General features: G+C 42.3%; 1 protein-coding gene across 1 annotated transcript in view; it reads left to right on the top strand.

The window, feature by feature from the left end:
* The window catches only part of EXOC2 (exocyst complex component 2), a 391,656-nt gene that overhangs the window by 20,757 nt on the left and 347,036 nt on the right, over positions 1-23,863 (top strand). The window contains exons 4-5 of the mRNA XM_029590528.1: positions 3,055-3,181; positions 17,086-17,199. Coding sequence (XP_029446388.1) covers positions 3,055-3,181; positions 17,086-17,199 — 241 coding nt within the window. The remainder of the gene's footprint in view (positions 1-3,054; positions 3,182-17,085; positions 17,200-23,863) is intronic.

Raw genomic sequence — 23,863 nt, 5'->3', positions numbered from 1 at the left:
CATTATTATCAGCCTAGATTCACCTTTTCCAAGATACTAAGCTGTTCATTCCTGGACAACTCACTAACAGCAATCAACACAATGATCTATTAACATCAATCCTAGAACTTTGACAAAACAAACTTTTCAACTTATATTTCTACGGACTTCTCCTTTGGCTTCAAGAATCATCATCCGCCTTTAAACTTCCTGACTCCGCTGAAAACCACTTTATCCAACTGTGAATCCAAGTCCATGTTTATATTGCCAATCTGCTACCAATCTGCTTCATCCTAACTTAGTTATATAATTCATATGGAAATCCCAAATCGCAGAAATTTCTTCAAGAAGATTGACAAATGCATCTCCATCCAGAAAATGGACAAATGACCATAAAGGTTATGAGTATCCTGTATTTTTCATAGAACTTTTAAAAGAATGATTTTCCACCACCTCTGAAATGCATCATTTTTAACTTTCCTGCCACCATTATATTAATGCTTCCATGATTATTTCTGTTTCCAGATATACAACCTCATATTAGATATGCCATCAAGCCCAGTATTCTGTCTCCAACAGTGGACAATCTAAGGGAGTCATTTATCAAAGTGCTATATGGTGTTTTCGCATGCGAAAATCACCTTTAACGCATGCAAAAATGCCTTTAACGCATGCAAAACACCATAACGCATGGTGCGATGCAAAGTAGGAAAAGGGGAGGAGTTTGGGGCGTGATTTCTGGCCAAGTGGACTCTCTACCTGGGTAACATCAAGCTAGGTTGAGAGAACATTGCATAAATTTCATCTTTGGGTGAGTTTCCTCACTCCGAAGGTCATAAAATCTTCACAAGAGTGCACTATTCTGTTCGTACGTCACACTCTGCATGACAAAGTGGCCCCTAATCCCTACACTAATACCTAAACCTCACCTCGAGTAGCTAGGTGGGCCTTCTATAGAGGTATAAATACCTGCCTAACATGAGGGCCTTATTGCTAGTCTCTCTCTGTCTCTCTCTCTCTCTCCCTCCAGTGGTTGTAGGTAGGAATTGTAACAATTGTGGTACTTACTGCAAAGTGCGAAAAAGTTATCGCAGTCTGTGGTAATACCTATGTGAAGCGCTAAGATAACGCACTTTGCGATAAACAGCCTATTACCATAAAACATGCCCCTTTTCCTATCCCATGCAATATTTAGTGCATTTTGATAAATCCAGGCCTAAGTCACAAGTACCTGTCATGTACCCAAAAAATTAAACGGATTCCATGCTACTAATGCCTACAGCAAGCAGTGGCTATTCCCCATTGATTAATAGCAGTTTATGGATTTTTCCTCAGTTACTTATCCAAACTTTTGTTAAACCCATCTATACTAACTACCTTAACCATATTCTCTGGCAATGAATTCCATCAAGTGAAAAGAAGATAACCAACCCCATAAGATTAATCTAGTTAGTACAAACATTCAACTAGTGAAAAATCCCCCCCCCCCCCCAGCCATAGCAGAGCAAAAAGCCAATAAAACTAGCAAAAGAATGATAAAGCCTCAGCAAGAAGTTTCCTTACTTGCTGGGGTGGTTAGGGTTATGGATTAAAAAAATGACTGAAAGAGCTTTCCTTTCATGAAGAGTTTGTCTGTTTGCATATGGACTTACCTGAAGGTAATTCACTTTGAAGCGTTGAAAAAAGTATGAAAAGTGGAATATAAATCTAAATAAAACTTAAAAAAAAAAATCTAAATAAAATATTGGAAGGTGTTTTAGGGTACGTGTAAGTGTAATGACAGTGAATAGTGGCATGGTAAGAAAAGTTTTAGTTTGGATTTGCTCAGCTAAAATATCATTACTACCTTGTATTTGCTCTGACCATTGGTAGCCCTCAGAAAAGGTTAAGTTCCAGAAGTCCATCCAGTTCCCAGAGACATTTACATTAATACAGTGAACACAACAATTGGCCAATTCCTGCCTCCTTTTTCTAAGGGAACTAATCAGAATTCTAAATTATAAGACTGTAGATAATTTTTAATATTTCTTATGACCTGAAGTGAACTTAATCCTAGAGGAATTTTAGATATAGATTATATGTCATAAAAATGCTGAAAAGCAGGGATTGATGTGGGTGCTCATAGGCCCTTTGTCTCAGTGAAACACTTTGACATGTACATATGAAGTCATTATTCCTGTACTCCTGGGTTTTTGATTTTTGATCATAAGCAGTTTTGCAATTACTAACAACATTATAGTCTCACTTGGTTTTTCCTAGACAAAAGGCTCCATTAGTTAGATAAAAGATGCTGAAATACAAGGATGTAGAACATTTTGAAATTGATATGAGGTTAGTTTACATTCCATCTAAGAACAGTTTATATTCCATCTATGATTATAGAAGCATATCTAAAACTAGAACAAGGATGAAACCAATTGACATTTCATCTAAGATCATAGAAAATATTCTTAGAACAAGCACAAGGTTGCTAAGGCTAACAAATTCCAAGAAAATATTTACATTTGAGACAAAGATTAATTAACTTGGAGAATGAAAGCAAATTACCATTCAGCCATTCAGATTATTTGTTTATAATAGAAAGCCAATCATAAACATTTTGACAATTATGTAACCTAGTTTAGGGGTTCGAAATATACAACTGAAATTCTATATAATGCTGTGTTATTAGTAAAATCTTTTGAGAGGGAGTTTATGCTAGTGTCTTGTGTGGCACTCTGCCTTTCTATAAGGAACATTTATTTTAATGTCTAAGATATATATTTTATAGCATTTAATAAAACTTTTCTCTTTTATCTAGTGGCTTTAAGCATTCTTATTTTCAATGAACCACAACAATACTGCCTAGCAGTGAGATATAAGGACACTTATGTATTGAATTTTATGTATATCAATTAAGATCACTTATGTTTTGAATTTTATGCATTATGTTCAGGTTATTTTGTTCTACAACTTCTTTAAAAAAAATAAACATAGTTGTTCATTTTCTATTTAACAAACTACTTTGTGTAGCAGAGGTTGGCTCCTCAGAGTGTATGTATTTTTCTAATACATGTGTGTGGTATTAATTTCTAGGTATCGTGGCTCAATCTGCTGTCTGGGTTGATGAAATGAATTACTATGACATGCGCACTGATAGAAACAAAGGGATTTCCCCTTTGTCCTTACGACCAGCCAATCCTCTTGGTATAGATATCGACAAGTAAGTGCTGAAGTCTTTAGTAATTTATATTCATTCTGTTACCATGCTGTGAATTTCAAGGAGATAAAGCATAGTAGAAAACAAAAGAAACTCACCCTCATCCCTCCAGTTTAGCCACCCTGCAATGCCATAACATCCAGTATTCTATCGGTTATTATTAGTGTTTGACCCTTACTGTTTGTTAATTGATTTATTTTCTGTGCATATTTCTACATTGATCAGATAGAGTTTTAGACAAAGACTAATTGCTTAGTGCATTGAACCTGTTATCGACCAGCTCCCCCGAGGGGAGGAGTTAGCAATCTGTTACTTCTCCGGTTAAGGAGTTAGCAATTTGTTAATGATCAGCTCCTCCAGAAGGGAGGAGTTAGCAATCTGATCAATGCTATACCCCGAAGGGGAGGAGCTGGCAATTTATAATACTCCGTAGGTGGAGTTATCAATCTGTAGTGGATTGGCTCCCCATAGAGTGACAGTCTGTACAATACAACTCTTGTAGTATGGGGAAGAGCACCCAATGTAAGTTGGTGAATCCCTAGGCCGATGGCAGATGACAACACCCCAAGGGGGATATCCTGAGAGGGACCACTGGCTAGACTGGAGTATGGAGACAGACACAGATAGTTCTTTATTTAGACAGGTAGTAGAACCACCAGAGGTGGCAGTAGTGAGCTGAATTACCCGGCAGGGCTGAAGTCCCTCAGATACTGGAACTGTGATCTCTGGGTTTGCTGAGCTGTAGTGAGTAGACAGGGTATGCTGGATACATAACCAGTAGATGATACACTCACAATTGTAGATATATCTGTAATGGTTCCTATACAACAGATAGTCTTCAGTATATTCAGGATCAGGAGCCGTAGGCGAGTACTGGTTCCTATATGCAGTCTGAAATAAGAACTCACAATATCTGAGTATGAGATGACTTCTGGAATAGAAGAGAGTCTTTGGAGGGTTTTAGGAACATAGGCCCTCGTGGAGCGAGTACTGGTTCCTATCTGTAATAGAACTCAGTGTTCACGTCTGCGATCGCTTCCAGGACGTAGGCCCTCGAGGAGCGAGTACCGGATCCAGTCTTAGAATCTGAAATCAAGAAGAGAGAGCGGGGCCCCCGAGGAGCGGGTACCCCTTGGTAAGTTTGTGGAGGCAGAGCAGCAGAGAAAGAATTCCCCATGCTAACTCGATTCGTAGTTGCAAACAAAGACCTTTTAAGGTAGAAGCGGATGACATCACTACGGGGGGGACGCGCCCCGAGGTTCTCGCCCGTTCCGGTATAAACTCTGGAGCGCGCGCCCTTGCGTCATCAGGAACATGGCGGATCCGCAGCGTCAGGCCAGCCCGGGGACTCCAGGAAGAAGCGGCGAGGAGAAGCCACGGCAGCATCTGTCCGTCAGACCCGAAGGGAGTCGCCACAGAGGTAGAGAGGGTGGAGCGAGGGTGAAAACAGGCACGAATGCAACAGAACCTTGATGTATTTAAACTTTGTGATGAAAGAGGAGGCAATGGTAAATAAACTAAGGGTTTATTTCTCAAGTACTAGTCTTTATGATTGGTAACAATTTGTAGACCAAGTTTAATTTGAGTAGCAGTTACTGTTTCTGAAACCAATCAGGTTTCCCAAGTCACATACGAGAATGACACAACTGAACTCAATGCTAAATGCACATTTTCATCTAGAGCTTTGTAGAGAGGCCTAAAAGCTTTTATTAGTCTTGCACAAGAATTCTCGTCCAAGGCTGAGAACTTTTCGTCTAGTGTGGTTGATGGATGGATTCTTCCTTGGTGGCCCTGCTGAGTTTTCTTTTTAGGCTCAATCTGTTTATTCTTCGGGCTTTGGCCTTAAAGCCCATTAGTTGTTTACTAGCAGGCCGATACAGTACAGTACAGTACTATTAACCCGCATTTGGACGCGCGTTTTCGACGCGCTATCTTTACCCCTTATTCAGTAAGGGGTAATAGCGCGTTGAAAATGAGCGGCCAACCCCACCGAAACTAATAGCGCCCGCAACATGCAAATGCATGTTGATGGCCCTATTAATTATTCCCGCGCGATTCAGTAAGTAAAATGTGCAGCCAAGCCGCACATTTTACTTTCAGAAATTAGCGCCTACCCAAAGGTAGGCGTTAATTTCTGCCGGCACTGGGAAAGTGTACAGAAAAGCAGTAAAAACTGCTTTTCTGTACATCCTCCGACTTAATATCATGGCAATACTAAGTCGGAGGACCCAAAAGTAAAAAATAATTAAAAAAAAAAAAAATTTAACCACGGCTCTCAGGTTGAAAACTGAACACTCAATTTTGCCAGCGTCCGGTTTCCGAACCCGTGGCTGTCAGCGGATTTGAGACCCGATGCCGGCAAAATTGAGTGTCGGCTGTCAAACTCGCTGACAGCTGCTGCTCCTGTCAAAAAAGAGGCGCTAGGGACGCGCTAGTGTCCCTAGCGCCTCTTTTTATAGCGGGCCCACACTTGAATATTGAATCGCGCGCACAGGAGAGTAGCCTATGCACGCACCAGGAGAGCGGGTGCTCGCCCGCTCTCCCACGACCTTTACTATATCGGCCTGTTAGTGTTTTGTATTTATTTAAATTTATGCATTTTTTATTATCTGCTGAGCCAGCTCACGAGAATTTTTTCTTGGTCATGGCTAACACCAAACTTCCACCTGGATGAGTTTTTGTCTTTAGCTGTCTTCTAAAATAAAAATACAGGGCATTTGTTTGATTTCACCTCATCAATTTTCCTCAGAATGTCAGAGAAGCAGGCCAGTGGCTTCAAGTTCTGTCCCAAGTGCAAACAGAAGTTGTTCATGCCAACCATCACAAAGGGCCTCATTTACTAAGCATTTTTCCCCATAGACACAAAATGGGAGAAAAGCCTTAGTAAATCAAGTCCAAAGTTTGTTATAAATGTTTTGGACAATGTTACAATGCCTCAGGCTTCTGCATCTGTGCAGAGATGAGCGGTTCACTCAAGAAGGTTAGGCTTCTTGCTTACCTTGCTGAGAACCAAAGTCCAGTTTGTTGAAGCTGGCACTGAAGAACCACAGAGCTGCACTGATTGCTGGTGCCTAGTCCATGCTAAAGGGGCTTTTAATCTTTTCGGTGCAAGGATAGGTTCAAAGGTCAAGCTGTGTCACGCTCCCTGTTTGAGTTAAGAAAGCATGGGACAAGCACAGGGAATCATTGAGGGAATGTAGACATGAGCAATTGTGTGGATGGACAAACTAGATATGACAGCAAAAAAAGACAAGACAACCTATTTCTATGTTTCCATGCTTTTTTTTCCCTGTATTTTAGCTGGTTGTATCTGGAAACTCTGGATTTCACCAGGAGACTCTGGGAATTTGTATCAATTGCTAGGTCTCTGGGGATACACTAGAAGGCTCTGGTCGTCTCTGTATATTGCTCCAGTGACACTTTTATCCTGCAGAGAACAATAGGGGAGGGGGATAGAGAAGGGAGCAGAGCAATTATTTTCTACTTTGCAGTATCTGTTGCAACTTCACCCCCTTCCTTTCCTCAGGAAGCCTGCAGGAAACAGGAAGAGGTGAGTTTGGAGCAGATACTGCAGGCCGCATGTGGGGAGAAATTGTAGAAGAGGGGGTGCAACAGACACAGCTCAGCCTGCAGCTGTGATTCCCAGTCTTGTTTCAATTATGGGTTGAGTGAGTGAGTATAAGTCACAGAGCCATAATTTTATAAGAGGGTGGGAGAGAGTGTAAGTGTGAATTAATTGGTGGGGGAGGGGGAGAGGCAGAGTGCAAGGGTGAAAGAGAGAAAGCTGATACCATCCCCCACCCCTGCTAATCAACAGCAATCTTAAGGCAACCACAACAGAAAAGTTTCCAGGCATATAAGATTGCCATTTGCAATACTTGTCAGGCCATACTAACCAATGGTGTAATGCCCAATTTTCTAAGTAGTTCCAGAGAGAGCACATTTTTCTTCTGTTTTATAATGTAGTGGTACAATAATTATGCAAAGGTTGAAAACTGCAAATGAATGCTTGCTCGTGTACTAAAATAAATAAATATCATTACATATAACAACATGTTAGTGTATGTCTAACTATATTGAGTGTATAACTAAGGGAGGAAAAGGCCATAGCAGAGAGATTAAATTAATTCCTTGCATAGGTCTTAACTGAGGAATATGTAAGGCAGATACCCCTGCCAGAAGTGATATTTAAAGGTGATGATTCAGAGGAACTGAAACAAATCTCAGTGAACCTGGAAGATGTAATTGGGAAAATTCACGAACTAAAGAGTAACAAACCCTCTGGACCAGATGGTATACATCCCACAGTGCTGAAAGAACTGAAAAATAAAATAGCTTACAGAGTACTGTAGTAGGTCTGCAGTCTTTAAAATCAGCTATGGAACCTGAAGATTGAAAAGTGATCAATGTAACACCAGTTTTTAAAAAGGGATCAGGGGTGATCTAGGAAACTGCAGACTGGTAAGCCTGATGTCAGTGGGGAAAAATGTTTGAAACTATTATAAAGAACAAAATTTCTGAACAAATAAATAGTCATAGTTTAATTGGACAAAGCCAACCTGGATTTAGCCAAGAGAAGTCTTGCCTCACCAATCTGACACACATTTTAAAGGTGAGCCAGTTTTTATAGCGTATCTAGTTTTTCAGAAAGTTTTTGACAGAGTACCTCATATAAGAGACTGCAGAGGAAATTTGAATGTCATGGGATATAGGAGACAGTGTTCTATTGTGGATTGAGAATTGTTTAAAAGATAGAAAATAGAGAGTAGGGTTAAATGCTCAGTTTTCTAAATGTAGAAAGGTGAATAATGGTGTGCCCAAAGGATCTGTACTAGGACCACTGATTTTAATTAATTAATTAATTAATTAATTTAAAGTTTTTGTATACCGACATTAGTTAAGAAAACATCACATCGGTTTCCAAGGAACAAACAAACAGTAGCCAACGGGGCTTTACAATGAAACTGATAAGTGGACTGGGGATGGGGAAGAGGGGGGGGGAACAAAGGTAATGCTGTACAAAAAGATAAATTCAATAAAATGATTGGATAAATGCAATAAAGTAATTAGATACAGGTATATTATTTACAATAATGTGTTAAGGGGAGAGGGTTAAGAAAGGAGGGAATGCGGGTAAAAGTTTGGGGGGGGAGGAGAGGGGCAGGGGAGTTAGAGTGAAGGAGGGAGGAGTGACGAGAAGGAAGGTTCATGTGTAGGCTCGTGTAAAAAGCCAAGTCTTGAGATTAGTTCTGAATTTTTTGGGGCAGGTCTCAAGGCGTAGGTAGGTGGGCATAGAGTTCCATAGAGAGGGTCCAGCTAGGGATAGCGCACGTTGTTTGGTGGTTGTTAGATGGAAGTGTTTGGGGGATGGAGTGTGAATATTTTTAACATATTTGTAAATAGCCAAGAGATGGGAACAACAAGGGAGGTGATCAAATTTGTTGATAGAAAATTATTCGAAGTTGTTAAATTGCAAGAGGTCCTTGTGGCCCTGGGAGACTTAGCATGCAAATGGCAGATAATATTTAATATGGACAACTGCAAAGTGATGCATGTAGGGAAGGGCAACACACATCTATATTTACACATTGCAAGGTTCCACATTGGGAGTCATCATCTAGGAAAAGGATCTAGTTATCATTTTGGATGATATGTTGAAATCCTTTGCTCAATATGTGGCAGTGGCCAAGAAAACAAATAGAATGCTAGAAATTATTAGGAAAGAAATGGAGATTAGAGAATATCATAATGCCTCTGTATCACTCCATGGTGCGACCTCATCTTGAGCATTATGTGCAATTCTGGTCACCATATCTCAAAAAAAAAAAAAAAATAGCAGAATTGGAAATGGTACAGAGAAGGGTGACCAAAATTATAACGGGGCTGGAAAGGCTAAAGAGGTTAAGACTCTTTAGCTTGGAGAAGACGACTGAGGGGAAAGATGATAGAGTTATATAAAATGAGTGAAGTAGAATGGGTAAATATGAATCAGTTCTTTCAAAAAATACAAAGACTAGTGGAGATGCAATGAAGTTACTAAGTAATACATTTAAGATAAATTGAGTAAAAAAATATTTTCTTCTACCAATAATTAAACTCTGGAATTTGCTGCCAGAACATGGTAAAATCTTACGGCCGGATTTTCAAAGCTTACATGCGTAAAACCCAGGCCTTATGCATGCTGGGCCAATTTTCAAAGGGCCCGGCCACGCGTGTAAACCCCCGGGACACGTATAAGTCCCAGGGATAACCAAAGGGGCGGATCACACGCCGGCAGGGTGCTGGCGCGAGGACCTCGCTCCTGCTCAGAAGCAGGAGCAAAAGGTAGGATAACGAATTTGGGGGTACTTAGGTTAGGGATAGGGGAAGGGAAGTTAGGCTAGGGGGTTGGGAAGTTCCCTCCCAGTCCGCTCCTTAATTGCAGCGGACTGGGAGGGAACTGGGAAGACCCCTATGCATTGCTGCGAGTAATTGCACATCTCTGCCCCCCTTGTGCGTGTCGACCTGACATGTTATAAAATCGCACATCCATGTTTTAAAATCTACCCCTTAGTGTATTATTTATTTACCATTTTTTATACTGCTTATATGAACAGACATTGTAAGCAGTGCATAATAAACATGCACATATTAAAAACTTATCTTACAGTGTAGCAGAGTTTAAAAAAGGTTTGGGTAAGTTCCTGGAAGAAGTCCACAAACCATTATTAAGGTAGGCTTGGGGAAATCTATGCTTATCCCCTGGGATAAGCAGCATGGGATCTGTTTACTGTTTGGGATCCTGCCAAGTATTTGTGACCTGGATTGGCCACTGTAGGAAACAGGATACTGGGCTTGATGGCCCTTTGTTCTGACCCATTATGGCAAGTTTTATATTCTTATGCATTTTTTCCTTCTTCTATTCCTTAGCAAAGTCAAGAAAAAACAACCACTGTCTAAACAAATGCAAATTAGCACAACTTCAGCCAGACTTTGCTGTATCAAATATGGTTAGAATTTCTCTCAAATTGTTTATTGTGCATGCTGCATTGGCTCATCACTGTAGATCAGTCTCTTACATGAGAGCAAATGCTGACATATTAACTATGTTCCAAATAGCTCATCCATCCACTTAGTACAGATGGTAGAATCTTCCTGTAGCCAGCTTCCAAGAATGGACAAGTCTAAAGCTTTAGTGCCATCTAATGGACCATAGCAAAGTTGTGACAGCAGCAAAACTAACAAAACCTTTTTTTCCCTTCAAGTACTCGGCAGTGGTTTAAACAAACAAAAATACAACCTGTCCTTTTTTCTTTTTGTTTTAAATGGAAAAATCTGATGTACAAAATTTGTCTAAAACAATTTTACATAAATGAATAATAATAAAAAAAAAATTCCTAGAAATGTACCTACCAACCAAATAATATAAAAAATGCTGGGATCATCAATCACGATGACAAACCAAACAAACTAAAAAGTTTATTAACAAATACTGGGAGCAGTAAATAGAAAAAAAGGTTTAATTTGCAAATAGCCAACAGGTAAAATAAAGATTCATACAGCTAACACTTTGTAGACAAGTTTCACTGTACTTAGCCGGTACACTGGGAAGTTTTCGTTAGTGTGACCGTATAAGTATATGTAGCATTGGGACATGGCCTTAGCACAGATTTGGGTCCAACCAAGACTGAGAACTTCTAGTGAATTCTGGCTAGTCCCCACTAGAACTGGAATGTACAATCAGGTTTATTTTATTTTTTTAATATACTGACCTTCGATCTGAGATATCACATCGGTTTACATTCAGTTACTGTAGGTATTTCCCTATCCCCAGAGGGCTTACAATCTAGATTTGTACCTGATAGCCCAAGGCACTGTCTTCCTGACCAATAGCAACACAGAATGATAGAACATCATATCTTGTGGAGAGTGGGGGAGTAAGCATTTCAAGCCTCATTTTGGAATATATGGCAGGTTTACCTGTTTAGTCCTAGCTGCCAGAAACTATGGAGCACAGCAGGAGTTAGGTTGTTATCTGCACATAAGTTTAAAGATTACAAGGGAAAAGAGGCCTTACAGAGGAAACAAAGTCTCAATGCTATATAAATCTCAACAGGCCCAAAAATCCATTTTTGCCACAGAAATACAAATCAGATTTTATTTTTGTTTCACAATTTATGGTATCTCATCTTTATTTTATGGAATAAATAAATCAAACAAATTGACTGCCTTTTTATTCTTGAATTTCTGAATGGTATGTGACCAGGCTTTGCCTGCCACTGATATCTTGCCTTGTATTCATCCGAGGGTTTTTGCATTTTTGGTGTCCTCCCCCTGTTGTATCTACCTTTCTGTGGTAGCTCAGAAATATACATTTCTCTCTGAGCATGTGAACTGGATCAATGCCTTTTCCCAAGAGGAGTGATCAAGAGGGTGAGGAGTTGCTATGCTGTGGGTCTTTCCTTCCCAAGGATTGATTAAGAAGAGTGGAGTGTTGGCAATTTGAAGTTTTTGGAATATTTTGGAGTTTTGGATTTTGGAACCAGTTTCCTGATAGAAGGGCAAATCCATAGTATCTTGAAGGGCTGGTTTCTTTGGAGTTTTGAAGACTTTGGGATTTTTTCAGAGGCTGTTGGATAAAGATCCTGCATGAGACTAAATATACAATCAAATCTTTATGGGTAGAATTCCCTTGTGTGTTGGGGAAGAGAATAGTGATAGGAGTATACTACCATCCACCTGGCCAAAATGGTGAGACGGACAATGAAATGCAAAAAGACATTAAGAAAGCTAACCAAACAGGTAGTGCGGTAATAATGGGAGATTTCAATTACCCCAATATTGACTGACTAATTGAAACATCAGGACATGCTAGAGAGATAAGTTCCTGAATGGAATAAAAGACAGTTTTATGGAGCAATTGGTTCAGGAACTGATGAGAGAGGGAGCAATTTTAGATCTAATTCTCAGTGGAGCACAGGATTTGGTGAGAGGTAACGGTGGTGGGGCCGCTTGGCTGTAGTGATTATAATATGATCAAATTTGAATTAATGACTGGAAGAGGTACAATATGTAAATCCATGGCTCTAGCGCTAAACTTTCAAAAGGGAAACTTTGATAAAATGAGAAATAGAAAAAAATTGAAAGGTGCAGCTGCAAAGTTAGAAAGTGTGCAACAGGAGTGGACATTGTTTAAAAAAAAACCCAAAAATACATCCTAGAAGCACAGACCAGATATATTCCATTCATTAAGAAAGGTGGATGGAAGGCAAAACGATTAATGGCCAAAAGATCTTCATTCAAAAATTGGAAGAAGGATCATCAGAAGAAAATAGCATAAGCATTGGCAAGTTAAATGTAAGACATTGATAACAGTTGATAAGACAGGCTAAGAGAAAATTTGAAAAGAAGTTGGCCATAGAGGCAAATACTCACAATAAAAACGTTTTAAAATATATCCAAAGCAGAAAGCCTGCAAGGGAGTTGGTTGGACTGTTGGATGATCAAGGGGTTAAAGGGGCACATAGAGAAGATAAGGCCATCATGGAAAGATTAAACGGTTTCTTTGCTTCAGTGATTACTGAAGAGGATGTTGAAGAGAGACCTGTTTCGGAGAAGGTTTTCATGGGTGATGATTCAGATCAACTAAACCAAATCACTATGAACCTGGAAGATGTGGTAGGCCTGATTGACAAACTGAAGAGTAGTAAATCACCTGAACCAGATGGTATACACCCCAGGATTCTGAAAGAACTAAAAAATGAAATTTCAGACCTATTAGTAAAAATTTGTAACCTATCATTAAATCCTCCGATGTGCCTGAAGATTGGAAGATGGCCAATGTAACCCCCTATATTTAAAAAGGGATCTAGGGATGATCCGGGAAACTATAGACTGGCGAGCCTGACTTCAGTGCTGGGAAAAATTATGGAAGTTGTCATAAAGAATAAAATCACAATACGTTTAGATAGACATGGTTTGATGGGACACAGCCAACATGGATTTACCCAAGGGAAGTCTTGCCTCCCAAATTTCCTACATATTTTTGAAAGGGATAAATAAACATGTGGACAAAGGTGAACCGGTAGTTGTGGTGCATTTGGATTTTCAGAAGGCATTCGATAAAGTCCCGCATGAGAGGATTCTAAGAAAACTAAAAAATCATGGGATAGGAGGCGATGTCCTTTTGTGGATTGCAAACTGGTTGAAAGACAGAAAACAGAGTAGGATTAAATGGTCAGTTTTCACTGTGGAAAAAGGTAAACAGTGGAGTGCCTCAGGGATCTATACTTGGACAGGTGCTTTTTAATATTTATTTTATTTTTATTTATTTAACACTTTTAATATACCGACATTCGTGGAGCACATCAGGCCGGTTTACAAACAACTTGGAAAGGCAGAAAATACAATGAACACGGTAGGGGAAGAGGGGGAGCAGGCGAGAGCAGGGGGGAGCGGGTGGAAGGGGCGAGAGCAGCTGGAAAGGATAGTGCAGCAGTGCGAAATACGATAGGAACTATAATGAACGGGAGGTAACGAGGACAATATACATCAATTTCTTAAAAATAAAAGCGATGCAGGCAGAGAGATAATTTAAATCGTTTCCAAGGTTCCTTTCAGGGGAGAGGAGGAGAAGGGGCGGGGGAGACCGGGAGAGTAGAGGGCAAGGGGGAAAGCAAGGGAGAGAGGGGGGTGGGAAAGGGGGGGGAGGGGGGTCAGAAGGAGGAGGGGGGGTTGACTAAGTACCGAGAGAAGGGATGGGGGTGGGGGGGGAGGGGGAAAGGCTATGTTTGGTTGACATCTGGGTAGGCTTGCCTGAAGAGCCATGTCTTGATGCCTTTTTTGAAGGTTTGCAAAGAGGGTTCAAGACGTAGATGGGGGGGAAGTGAGTTCCAGAGTGTGGGGCCGGCAATGGTGAACGCCCTTTCTCTGGTGCTGGTGAGGTGCGCGGTTCTAAGGGGTGGTTGTACATGGTGCCTATGAGGGTGGTTCTAGTGGGGCGATTAGATTAGCTTTTATTGGAAACACAGCAGTACCATAATTTGTGATTAACAGAAAGTGACTTCAAGCAATTTTATTAAAAAAAAAAAAAAAAAAAAAAGAGAGTAAAAGACCAGTGACTGCAACAATTGGCTCATAAGAAGTTTCTGATAATTCGAATCTCTTGCCAATACTGAGGTCTTCTCTCTGACAACACTGGCGCTCAGACACAAGCGTCCAGTGTAGATTTTATGTGTTAGCTGTGGGGGAGATCCTGGGAGGGAGGGCAAGTGCAGCCACAGTAAAAAGCATCAAAAGCGGTGGAAAGGGGGGAGATTGGGAGAAAAAATTTGAAGTAGCAGCCTGAAACTTATACCAGCCCTGTTCTTAATGCTGTCCAGCAGTAACACCAGTTCAGCTGAGTGATGTCAAATCGCAGCGTTTCTGAAAAACAACCACAGGAACCTGAAGTGTCCCTTTGGGCACGAAACAGCTCGGCTTTACATCCTAGCTTCTCTAAGCAGACTTCCTGTTTAAACCAATCCCATCTGTCTTGCTTGAAGCGACCGAGGCGTCCGGGCCGCTTCCCGACCCTCGCACGTGCTGAAAAGGGGTAAGACAAGTGAGGTGATCAAATTTGTGGATGACACAAAATTATGCAGAGTAGTTTAAACTTCAAGCGGATTGTGATGAATTGCAGGAGGACCTTACGAGACTGGAAGATTGGGCTTCCAAATGGCAGATGAAATTTAATGTGGACAAGGGCAAAGGGATGCATATAGGGAAAAATAACCCTTGCTGTAGTTACACAATGTTAGGTTCTATCTTAGGAGCTACCACCCAGGAAAGAGATTTAGGCATCATAGTGGATAATACATTGAAATCATCGGCCCAGTGTGGTGTGGCGATCAAAAAAGCAAACAGAATGTTAGGAATTATTAGGAAAGGAATGGAAATTAAAATGGAGGGTGTTATAACGCCTCTTTATTGCTCCATGGTGAGACCGAACCTTGAATACTGTGTGCAGTTCTGGATACTGCATCTAAAAAAGGTTATAGCTGCGCTGGAGAAAGTACAGAGAAGGGCGACCAAAATAAGAGGCATGGAATGGCTGCCCTATGAGGAAAGGCTAAAGAAGTTAGGGGTGTTCAGTTTGAAGAAATGATGGCTGAGGGGGGGAATACGATAGAGGTCTACAAAATCATGAAAGGACTTGAACAAGTTAATGTAAATCGGTTATTTACTCTCTCAAATAATAGAAGGACCAGGGGGCACTCCGTAAAGTTAGCAAGTAGCTCATTTAAACCAAATAAAAGAGAATTCTTTTTCACTCAGCGCATAGTTAAGCTCTGGACTTCATTGCCAGAGGATGTGGTTACAGCAGTTAGTGTAACTGGGTTTAAAAAAAGGTTTGGATAAGTTACTAGAGGATAAATCCATAAACTGATATTATGGTAATTAATAAGCAGTAGTAGCTTGTGATCTATCTAATGTTTGGGTATTTGCCAGGTACTTGTGACTTGGATTGGCCACTGTTGGAAACAGGATACTGGGCTTGATGGACCCTTGGTTTGACCCAGTATAGCATTTATGTTCTTATGTTCTTATCTGTTGTTGGAAGAACTGTTTTTGAACAAGGGGTCTTGTCATCTTTTTCCAGCCCTTGTTCCATATTGGAAATTGACAGGTCATCCTATTCTCCAAGGGAAAGGAATTTTAGAGTTGAACACTGGTTCATTTGGGAGAAGAACAACTAGCGCTCTTACCATGGACAAAGAGACCATTGCTCTTTTGGTTATGATTTTTCTGATGCTGTTCCTAATTTTTTCAATACTTGCTTGGATTCTTACTTTCAAACTTTAAGTACATTTTCTTTGAACACTGTATTTGGACTCCGTGGTTTTCTGGTTATTTGTTACCTGAATCCCCCATGGAGATACTGCCCATCTGAGAATACCACTGACTAATGATCCTGAAGAATGGGGTGAGTTTGAATTTAATGGCTGTGTCCATGACTGCATCAGGGACCAGAAGGGTGATCCTCCCCACCACTGGATGAACCCTTGTGTCTCCACCAGCTCTGGCAGTGTGAGAAGAGGAGAGGTCCGGACCATGGCAGAACAGTCTGGGGAACTTTATGACCCCCTAAATTTGCTCCACCCCATGAAGAGGGGGTTACAGGTACAACCCTTTGGGATCCAGACTTTTAGTGGTGTGTGTGAAAGATGGACATTTTCTTGCTAGAATGTTTTACAATTGAAAGCTTTTTACATGCTGTATTAGAATTAGAGTGTGTACCGGAAGAATTTAGATATACGTGTAAAGGACAAAATAGCCCCCACTGAAAAGTGAAACACTGAGAGAAGGAAATATGATTTAAGGCTTAAGACTGCTTGATACAAAGGGACTCGAGCTGCGGATGTCTATGTGCTATGCAATATGAAAACCCTGTCCCCAGCCCAAATTGTTGGAACAGATGGAAGACAGCTAAAAGTACATCTGTCCCCTGCACAGTTTTTGTCCTCATATCTGGAGGAGACTTCCTCAAACTTTTTGCCAGCACATTGCAAGGACAATACCAGGCTGTTCCACTTGAATATTGGGGATCTGGACAAGGAACACAAGCCTATGATTTAGTATGTGGTGTTATGCTATGTTATCTTTTTTCTTGTTATTCAGTACATAAGCATGGTGTTAGCAATCATTTATTTATCTTCTCTTACCTTTCTATATGCACATATGCTATAGTCTTTAATGTGTCGCTTATTAGAGTAACTTCCTCCATCCTAATTATATTTTTGGCAGCACATATTTATATTATACTTCTGTTTATAAAGTCACCTTTCCACTGATCTCGTGTGTCTGTGTCTTCCCCACACAATGCAAGGTCATTACACATGCATGAAAACTTCAATTTTAATTTGGGTTTGTTTATTTATTTTTTTCAGAGGGAAAGTTCCGCAGAAAGATTTAGAAGAGCTTTTTCATAATATGAGTGGTGATTTTACTAGTGAAAATTTTTCTGCTACCTGGTATCTGATAGAGAATCACTCATCAACAAGGTTTGTGTGCATTTTTATGTATTTCTTCACTGTACTGTTATAATGTGGAACTCTCATAAACTGGATACCTGTCTTTTAATAAAGAAAATAAGGAATTTTTTTTTATTTTGAGAGCAGCTTCTCCATGTGTGTTACATACAGAAGGACAGTATATAAAATGTATACTGCATGGAATATTGAATTTTTACAGACATTTTGATCATGCCTGTCTTTTTTTTTTTTTTTTCTACCCATATAGTTGTGAAGCTTCTTCTTTCCTAGTAGATAGATGGACTCAAGACCAGTGGGTTTATGCTTCCCTGCCAGCAGCTGGAGAAGAAACAAGCTGACGTCACAGTATATATAGCCCTGCAGTGACTCCAGCCTGCCAATATTTTCCATCTCCAGCAGATGGTGGACGTACATCTCCCTATGGGGATTGCTTTGAGCTTTTTGGAAGGAGAAATTTCATATTCTAAATTCAGGAAAAGAAAGCCCTGCTCTCCTGCGGTGATACCTAAAGGTCCCTCCCCCATTTGAGAATTCCTGAGGTGATTTCCATGGTCCCTCAGAGGTGTGCCTTGGTCCGGTAGCTGGGTTTCCCGGCATGGACTTAGTTGCTAGTTTAGCTGAAAGGCAGCGGATGCAGGAGGCTGAGCGCAGTGGTTTTGGCAGATGTCCTTTCCTCCCGCAGCTGGAGTCAGTTTCTGTACTCAACTGGTAATGCACTGAGCTCAGGTAAGGTTAAAAAAGAGTTTTCCTTGAATCAGAGGCAGAGGGTTTCAGGATTTCCTTCGGTCTCCATACTCTGTGCGCCGTACTGACATTTGTTCCCGTTCCCGTTGAGGTTGGAACTGGAGCAGGCTGGCAGTTTGAGTGGCCTCCAGTGGGCTAGATCCCACACTTGGGCATCTTTCTTGCACGCTGCGTCGTAGGCCACGGTGTTCGTTTTTCACATGTGTGTTTTGCTGCCCTCTGTAGGTCGTCGGTGTGTGCAGTGCGTCGGCTCTGCATATTTATTTATTTATTTATTTATTTTTAACTTTTATATACCGACATTCTTGCATTAAATGCAAATCATGCCGGTTTACAGTGAAACAGAAAAAGCAGGAAAAAATTCCTTAGTCGAATACAATGAAACAGCTTAGTTAACAAAGGAAACATAAAAATAAATTTTTATGTTTTTATGCATTTTTATGCATTCTGCGCTCTGTTTTTGGGTGCACTTTTTACGAGCACAAACATTTTTTTACATGCTTTACTTGGCGCACAGGTTGTGCATGCGCCTTGCCGCGCTTTGTTCTGGGCACATTTTATTTTTGAGCATGAGCTGTTCCGACACATGTTTACTGCAGCGATGGTGCCGGTAAGCAAGAAGCCTAAACGTCTTCCTATTTGTGTTGCCTGATCTGACTTCTAACCTGTGTCAGCGCTGCTTAGATGCTCAGGGAGAGTTGCCTTCCTCGGATTTTGCTAAGCCTGGCTTTTCCCATTCTGATGATGGGTTAGTCACAGCCTTAACTTGGGGAATGCCAGATCTTGGTTCTCGACTGGCTGGCAAGAGCAGTTCTGTGGGACCAGGGCTTGGTCAGGACCAGGCAGCATTTTCTTGGGTTGAATTTTTTCCAGGCTCCCAAGCCTTTCTTCAAGCGCAGTCCTACGCTTCCCCCAAGTCTGTCTAGTCAGACCCTCAGCTGGTGACGCTTCCCTCTTCCAATCCTCTGCCCCCTGTGAGTGTTCCCGACAGGAATCCAGATGGCACAGATGATGAGGTTGATCCTGATTTCCTGGAAGATGGGGAGATTCCTCCAGGGTTGGAAACATATCGAACCATGTTGCGGTTCTGTCATAGAGATGAACTGCCGGCCCTGATTTCCCAGACCTTGAAACAGTTGGGTGTCCCTGGTTCGGATGCTATGTCAGAGCTGAGTAAGAATCCTGTTTTGGTTTCCTTACATAAAGCCTCTTGTTTTTTCCCTGTGATGGATGCCATTCAAGAGTTGATTGATGTGGAATGGTGTGCCCCAGAGGCAAATTTTAAAGGGGGTCAGTTATTGGAAGGCCTGTACCCCATGGACCCGGCTGTGAGAGAGCATCTGTGTTTTCCCAAAGTGGATGTTCTGGTATGTGCCATTTCTAAGCGGACAACTATCTCCATAGAGGGAGGAGCGCTCTTGAAGGATGTACTTGATAGGATTGAGGCTATTCTTAAGCAAACCTTGGAGGCAGTGGAGATACTTTACAGATTGTCTCTTGTTGTGCCCTAGTAGCGAGATCTTGTCTGCTTCTCTCTCAGGAGGTTGATGAGTCTGGAGAGAATTCCAGAGTGGTTATGGAACCTTTTTATCAGACGCAGGCTGTGATTTGGTCCAGACCTCGGCCAGAGGAGTGGCTTCGGTGATAGCGGCCAGGCGTCAACTTTGGTTGTGAAATTGGTCAGCTGACACAGCTTCCAAAGCCAATCTTACCAAGATGCCCTTTAAAGGCTCACTCTTGTTTGGGAGTGAGTTGGAGAAACTGGCCAGTAAGTGGGGCGAGACTCTGGTGCCTTGGTTGACGGAGGATAGGAAAAGGTTACAGCGCCCCTTTGGTATGGGGGGTCATTTCTGGCATTTCAGGCATTTTTGTCCCTACAGAGGGATGACCTTTCAGCAGTTTCAGCCTTTCATCAGGTCTGTCTTTTCGTCCCCGACACCCCAAGAGAGGAGCGGGTTTGGGTGGTGGACCTTCCTGAGCTTCCCAATGAAGGTTTGCCGACCCGCCTTCCAGAACAGGAAATAGGGGAATGTCTTTCTCTTTTGTCTGAGGTGGGTTGAGATCACATCGGACCAGTGGGTTCTGGAGGTGATACACGAAGGGTATATACTGGAATTTCGCAGTATTCCTCAGGACGTGTTCATGGTGTCTCCTTGCCACTTCCCACAGAAGAAGCAGGCAGTGGAGTTCATGCTTCAAAGGCTCCTCAGACTGAGGGCTGTGGTTCTGGTGCCTATGCACCAAAGAGTGGGGTGATATTCCATTTATTTTATTGTGCTCAAGAAGGAGGGCTCTTTTCGTTCCATCCTGGATCTCAAGAGGGTCAATTGTCGCTTGAAGGAGACTCATTTTTGAATGGAAACCTTATGCTCTGTGATAATGGTGGTGCAGTTGGGGGAATTTCTGACCTCCTTGGATCTGTCAGAGGCTTACCTTCATATTCCCATCTGATTGGAGCACCACCGCTTTCTACACTTTGCAGTATTGGGGCACCTTTATCAGTTTCGGGCACTGCCTTTTGGTCGAGCCACCGCTCCCAGAACATTTTCCAAGATTATGTTGGTGTTAGCGGCGACCTTGCAAAAAGAAGGAATCCTGGTGCAACCATATTTGAACGACTGGCTGATTCGAGCCAAGTCTCAGGAAGAGTGCCGCCTGGTGACACACAAGGGGATTTCCTTATTGCAGGAGCTTGGTTGGGTGATGGACTTGACCAAGAGCAATCTTCAGCCATCCCAGTCATTGCAGTATCTGGGGGTCTGGTTCGACACGAGAAAGGTCAGAGCTTTCCTACCGGAAATTTGGATCCTGAGATCGATGTCTGAAGTGAATCAGTAGATGAACACCATATGCCGGATGGTGTGGTCCTACTTACAGGTACTCGGCTTGATGGCAGCTACCCTGGAAGGGGTGCGTGGGCAAGGGCGCTTATGTGCCCTCTTCAGCGCTCTCTGCTATCTCGATGAAACCCACAGTCTCAAGATTATGAGGTTCAGCTCCACTTGCCGATGGAAATCTGCTTCCACCTCCAATGGTGGTTGCAGGAGGATCATCTGAGAAAGGGAGTTCCCTTGTCCTCTCCGGCCTGGTTGCTGCTCACGACAGATGTAAGTCTCTACGGTTGGGGGGTTTCACTGTCTGGAGTTAACGGCCTAGAGGCGCTGGAATGCCGAAGAGTCCTGCTGGATCATCAGTCGCCTGGAGGCACAGCGGTACGGCTGGCATGCTTGCAGTTCAGCCACAGGCTCCAGAAGCAAGCGGTTTGCATGATGTCAGACAATGCGTCAACGGTGGCCTATACCAGTCACCAGGGAAGAGCCAAGAGCGAGCAAGTGTCGTAGAAATAGACCAGCTGATGGAATGGGCAAAAGGTCATCTGCAGATGATCTCGGCCTCTCACATTGCAGGAAAAAAACAACATAAGAGCAGACTTTCTCAACAGGGAGAGTCTGAACCAGGAAAGTGGGTGTTGTCAGCTGCAGTGTTTCAGCTGATTATGGATCGTTGGGGGCCTACTGTTTATAGATCTGTTGGCATCTTCTCGAAATACGAAGGTTCCTTGATTCTACAGTCGCAGGAGAGATCTGTGGTCCCTGGGAATAAACGCTTTCATACAGGTCTGGCCAGAAGACAGGTTGCTTTATGCCTTTCCTCTGTGGCCCTTGCTGGGCAGGATAATTCACAAGATTGAAGGGGGTGAGTAATCTTGGTGGCGCGCCGGACTGGCCCAGGCATCTGAGATATACAGATTTGTGACGACTCCTGGTGGAGGCCCCCCTTCATCTTCTGCCACACAAGCATCTGCTTTAGCACAGATCCGTTATTCACAAGGATCCAATTCAATTGTGTCTTATGGTTTGGCCCTTGAGAGGGCTTGCCTGTTAAAGTGTGACTATTCTTCTGCAGTGATTGCCACTTTACTCCATGCTCGCAAGTTCTCCACTTCCTTGGCTTATGTGCGGGTTTGGAAGGTTTTTGAGGCTTAGTGTGAGGAGTGGAGTGTTCTTCCTCGTTCAGTTAAGATCCCTCTCATTCTGGATTTTTTACAGGATGGATTGATTAAAGGCTTGGCTCTTAATTCCTTGAAGGTGCAGGTTGCGTCTCTTGCCTGTTTCAGAGGCCTGGTGAATGATGTTTCTTTCTTGTCATCATGTTGTGGCCTGTTTTTTGAAGGGCGTGAAGCATCTTAGGCCTCCCTTGAGGTTACTGGTTTCATTGTGGAGTCTTAATTTGGTACTGGACTTTTTGGCGGGTCCTACGTTCGACCACTGCGTAGCCTTTCCTTATGGATGTTGATATTGAAGACTGTGTTCTGGTGGCCATATGATCTGCGTATCGGATTTTTGTGCTGCAGGCCTTGCCTTGCCGGGGGTGACTCCGGGGGCGTTACAGCTATATTCTGTTCCATCCTTCTTGTCCAAGGTAGTTTTGGACTTTCATTTGAAACAGTCCATCTCCTTGTAGTCCCTGGATGAAGTCAGGGATGCAGAGGAGTTTTGCCTTTTGCACTCCTTGGATGTTAAGCATCTTGTCATGCTCTATCTGGAGGTCTCTGAGTCTTTTAAAAAGACGAATAGCCTTTTTTTTCTCCATGGTGGGAGTAAAGGGCGCTCCGGCTTCGCGGACAACCATAGCTCGTTGGATTAAGGAGGTGGTCATGGCTTCGTATGTTGATGCTAGAAAGTTATTGCCTACTCAGATTAGGGCCCATTCCACTAAGGCTCAGACAGTGTCATGGGCAGAGATTAGTCTTCTGTCTCCTGTTGATATTGGCCGAGCTGCAACGTAGTCCTCCTAACACACATTTTCCAGGTTTTATTGTCTGGATGTGCAGGCCCGGGAGGATGCAGCCTTTGCACATACAGCATTTATTTATTTTATTTATTTATTTGAAACTTTTATATACCGACAACCATTTGCACATCGTATCGGTTTACAGATAACTTAAAACTATGATAGTGTAACTATCATTTAGGCATGGCCTTTACAGGGAACAGATAACACTTTTACATAAGAACAAGGTAGTTAAATATTGGTATATATATAAAATAAATTACGAAAGTACAGAATAAACGGGATATTGGTTATAGCAAATAATATAAAATACTATGTACAAGGGTGTGTTAAAAGGATTAGAGGGGGTAACAGGATAAGAGGGATGAAGGGAAAAGGGAGGAGGGGGGAAGAAGAGGGAGGAGGGTGAGGAGGGTGAGGAGGTAAGGAGGGGTAAATAGGATTAGAGGGGGTAAAAGGATAAGAGGGATGAAGGGATAAGGCATTGGGGGGAGGGGGAGGGAGTAGGGTAAAGAGGTTGACAGGGATGGTCATAGGGAACAGATTTTGTGGGGGACACCGGAGATGTCTCTCGCACCAAGGTTGTGGGAGCATTGACTGGACCGTGGGCAGCCTCCCTCCCTGTTGGGGAGTAGCTTTAGTACATCCCACTGGTCCTGAGTCCATCTGTCTACATGCTAGGAAATGGAGTAATTACTTAACTGATAATTTTGTTTTCCTTAGTGTAGACAGATGGACTCAGCTTCCTGCCCTTGGCTGCTGCATGAGTGTGTCAATAGTCCTCTTGTGGGGCTCTGGGTCCCAAGGGAATACTGGTGAGTATTCATCCAGTCCCTAGAATCTTATGTGAGTTCAGCGTTTGTTGGTTGAGTACAATTCTGGTTACCTGTTTTGAATCATGTTTTTTGTTAGTCTGTCCACAGTTGCTTTTGAAGAGAATGCTGGCAGGCTGGGGGTCACTGCAGGGCTATATAAACTGTGACATCAGCTTGCTCCGCCTCCATCTACTGGCAGGGGAGCATAAATCCACCGGTCCTGAGTCCCTCTGTCTACACTAAGGAAAACTAAATTATCAGGTATATAATTTCTCCATTTTTAGAGATAGACTTATAAAGATGGAAACTTATTCACTTTA

This window comes from Rhinatrema bivittatum, chromosome 2, assembly GCF_901001135.1.
Source record: "Rhinatrema bivittatum chromosome 2, aRhiBiv1.1, whole genome shotgun sequence".
Classification (NCBI taxonomy): Eukaryota; Metazoa; Chordata; class Amphibia; order Gymnophiona; family Rhinatrematidae; genus Rhinatrema; species Rhinatrema bivittatum.
This window is presented reverse-complemented; position numbering and strand designations above follow the sequence as displayed.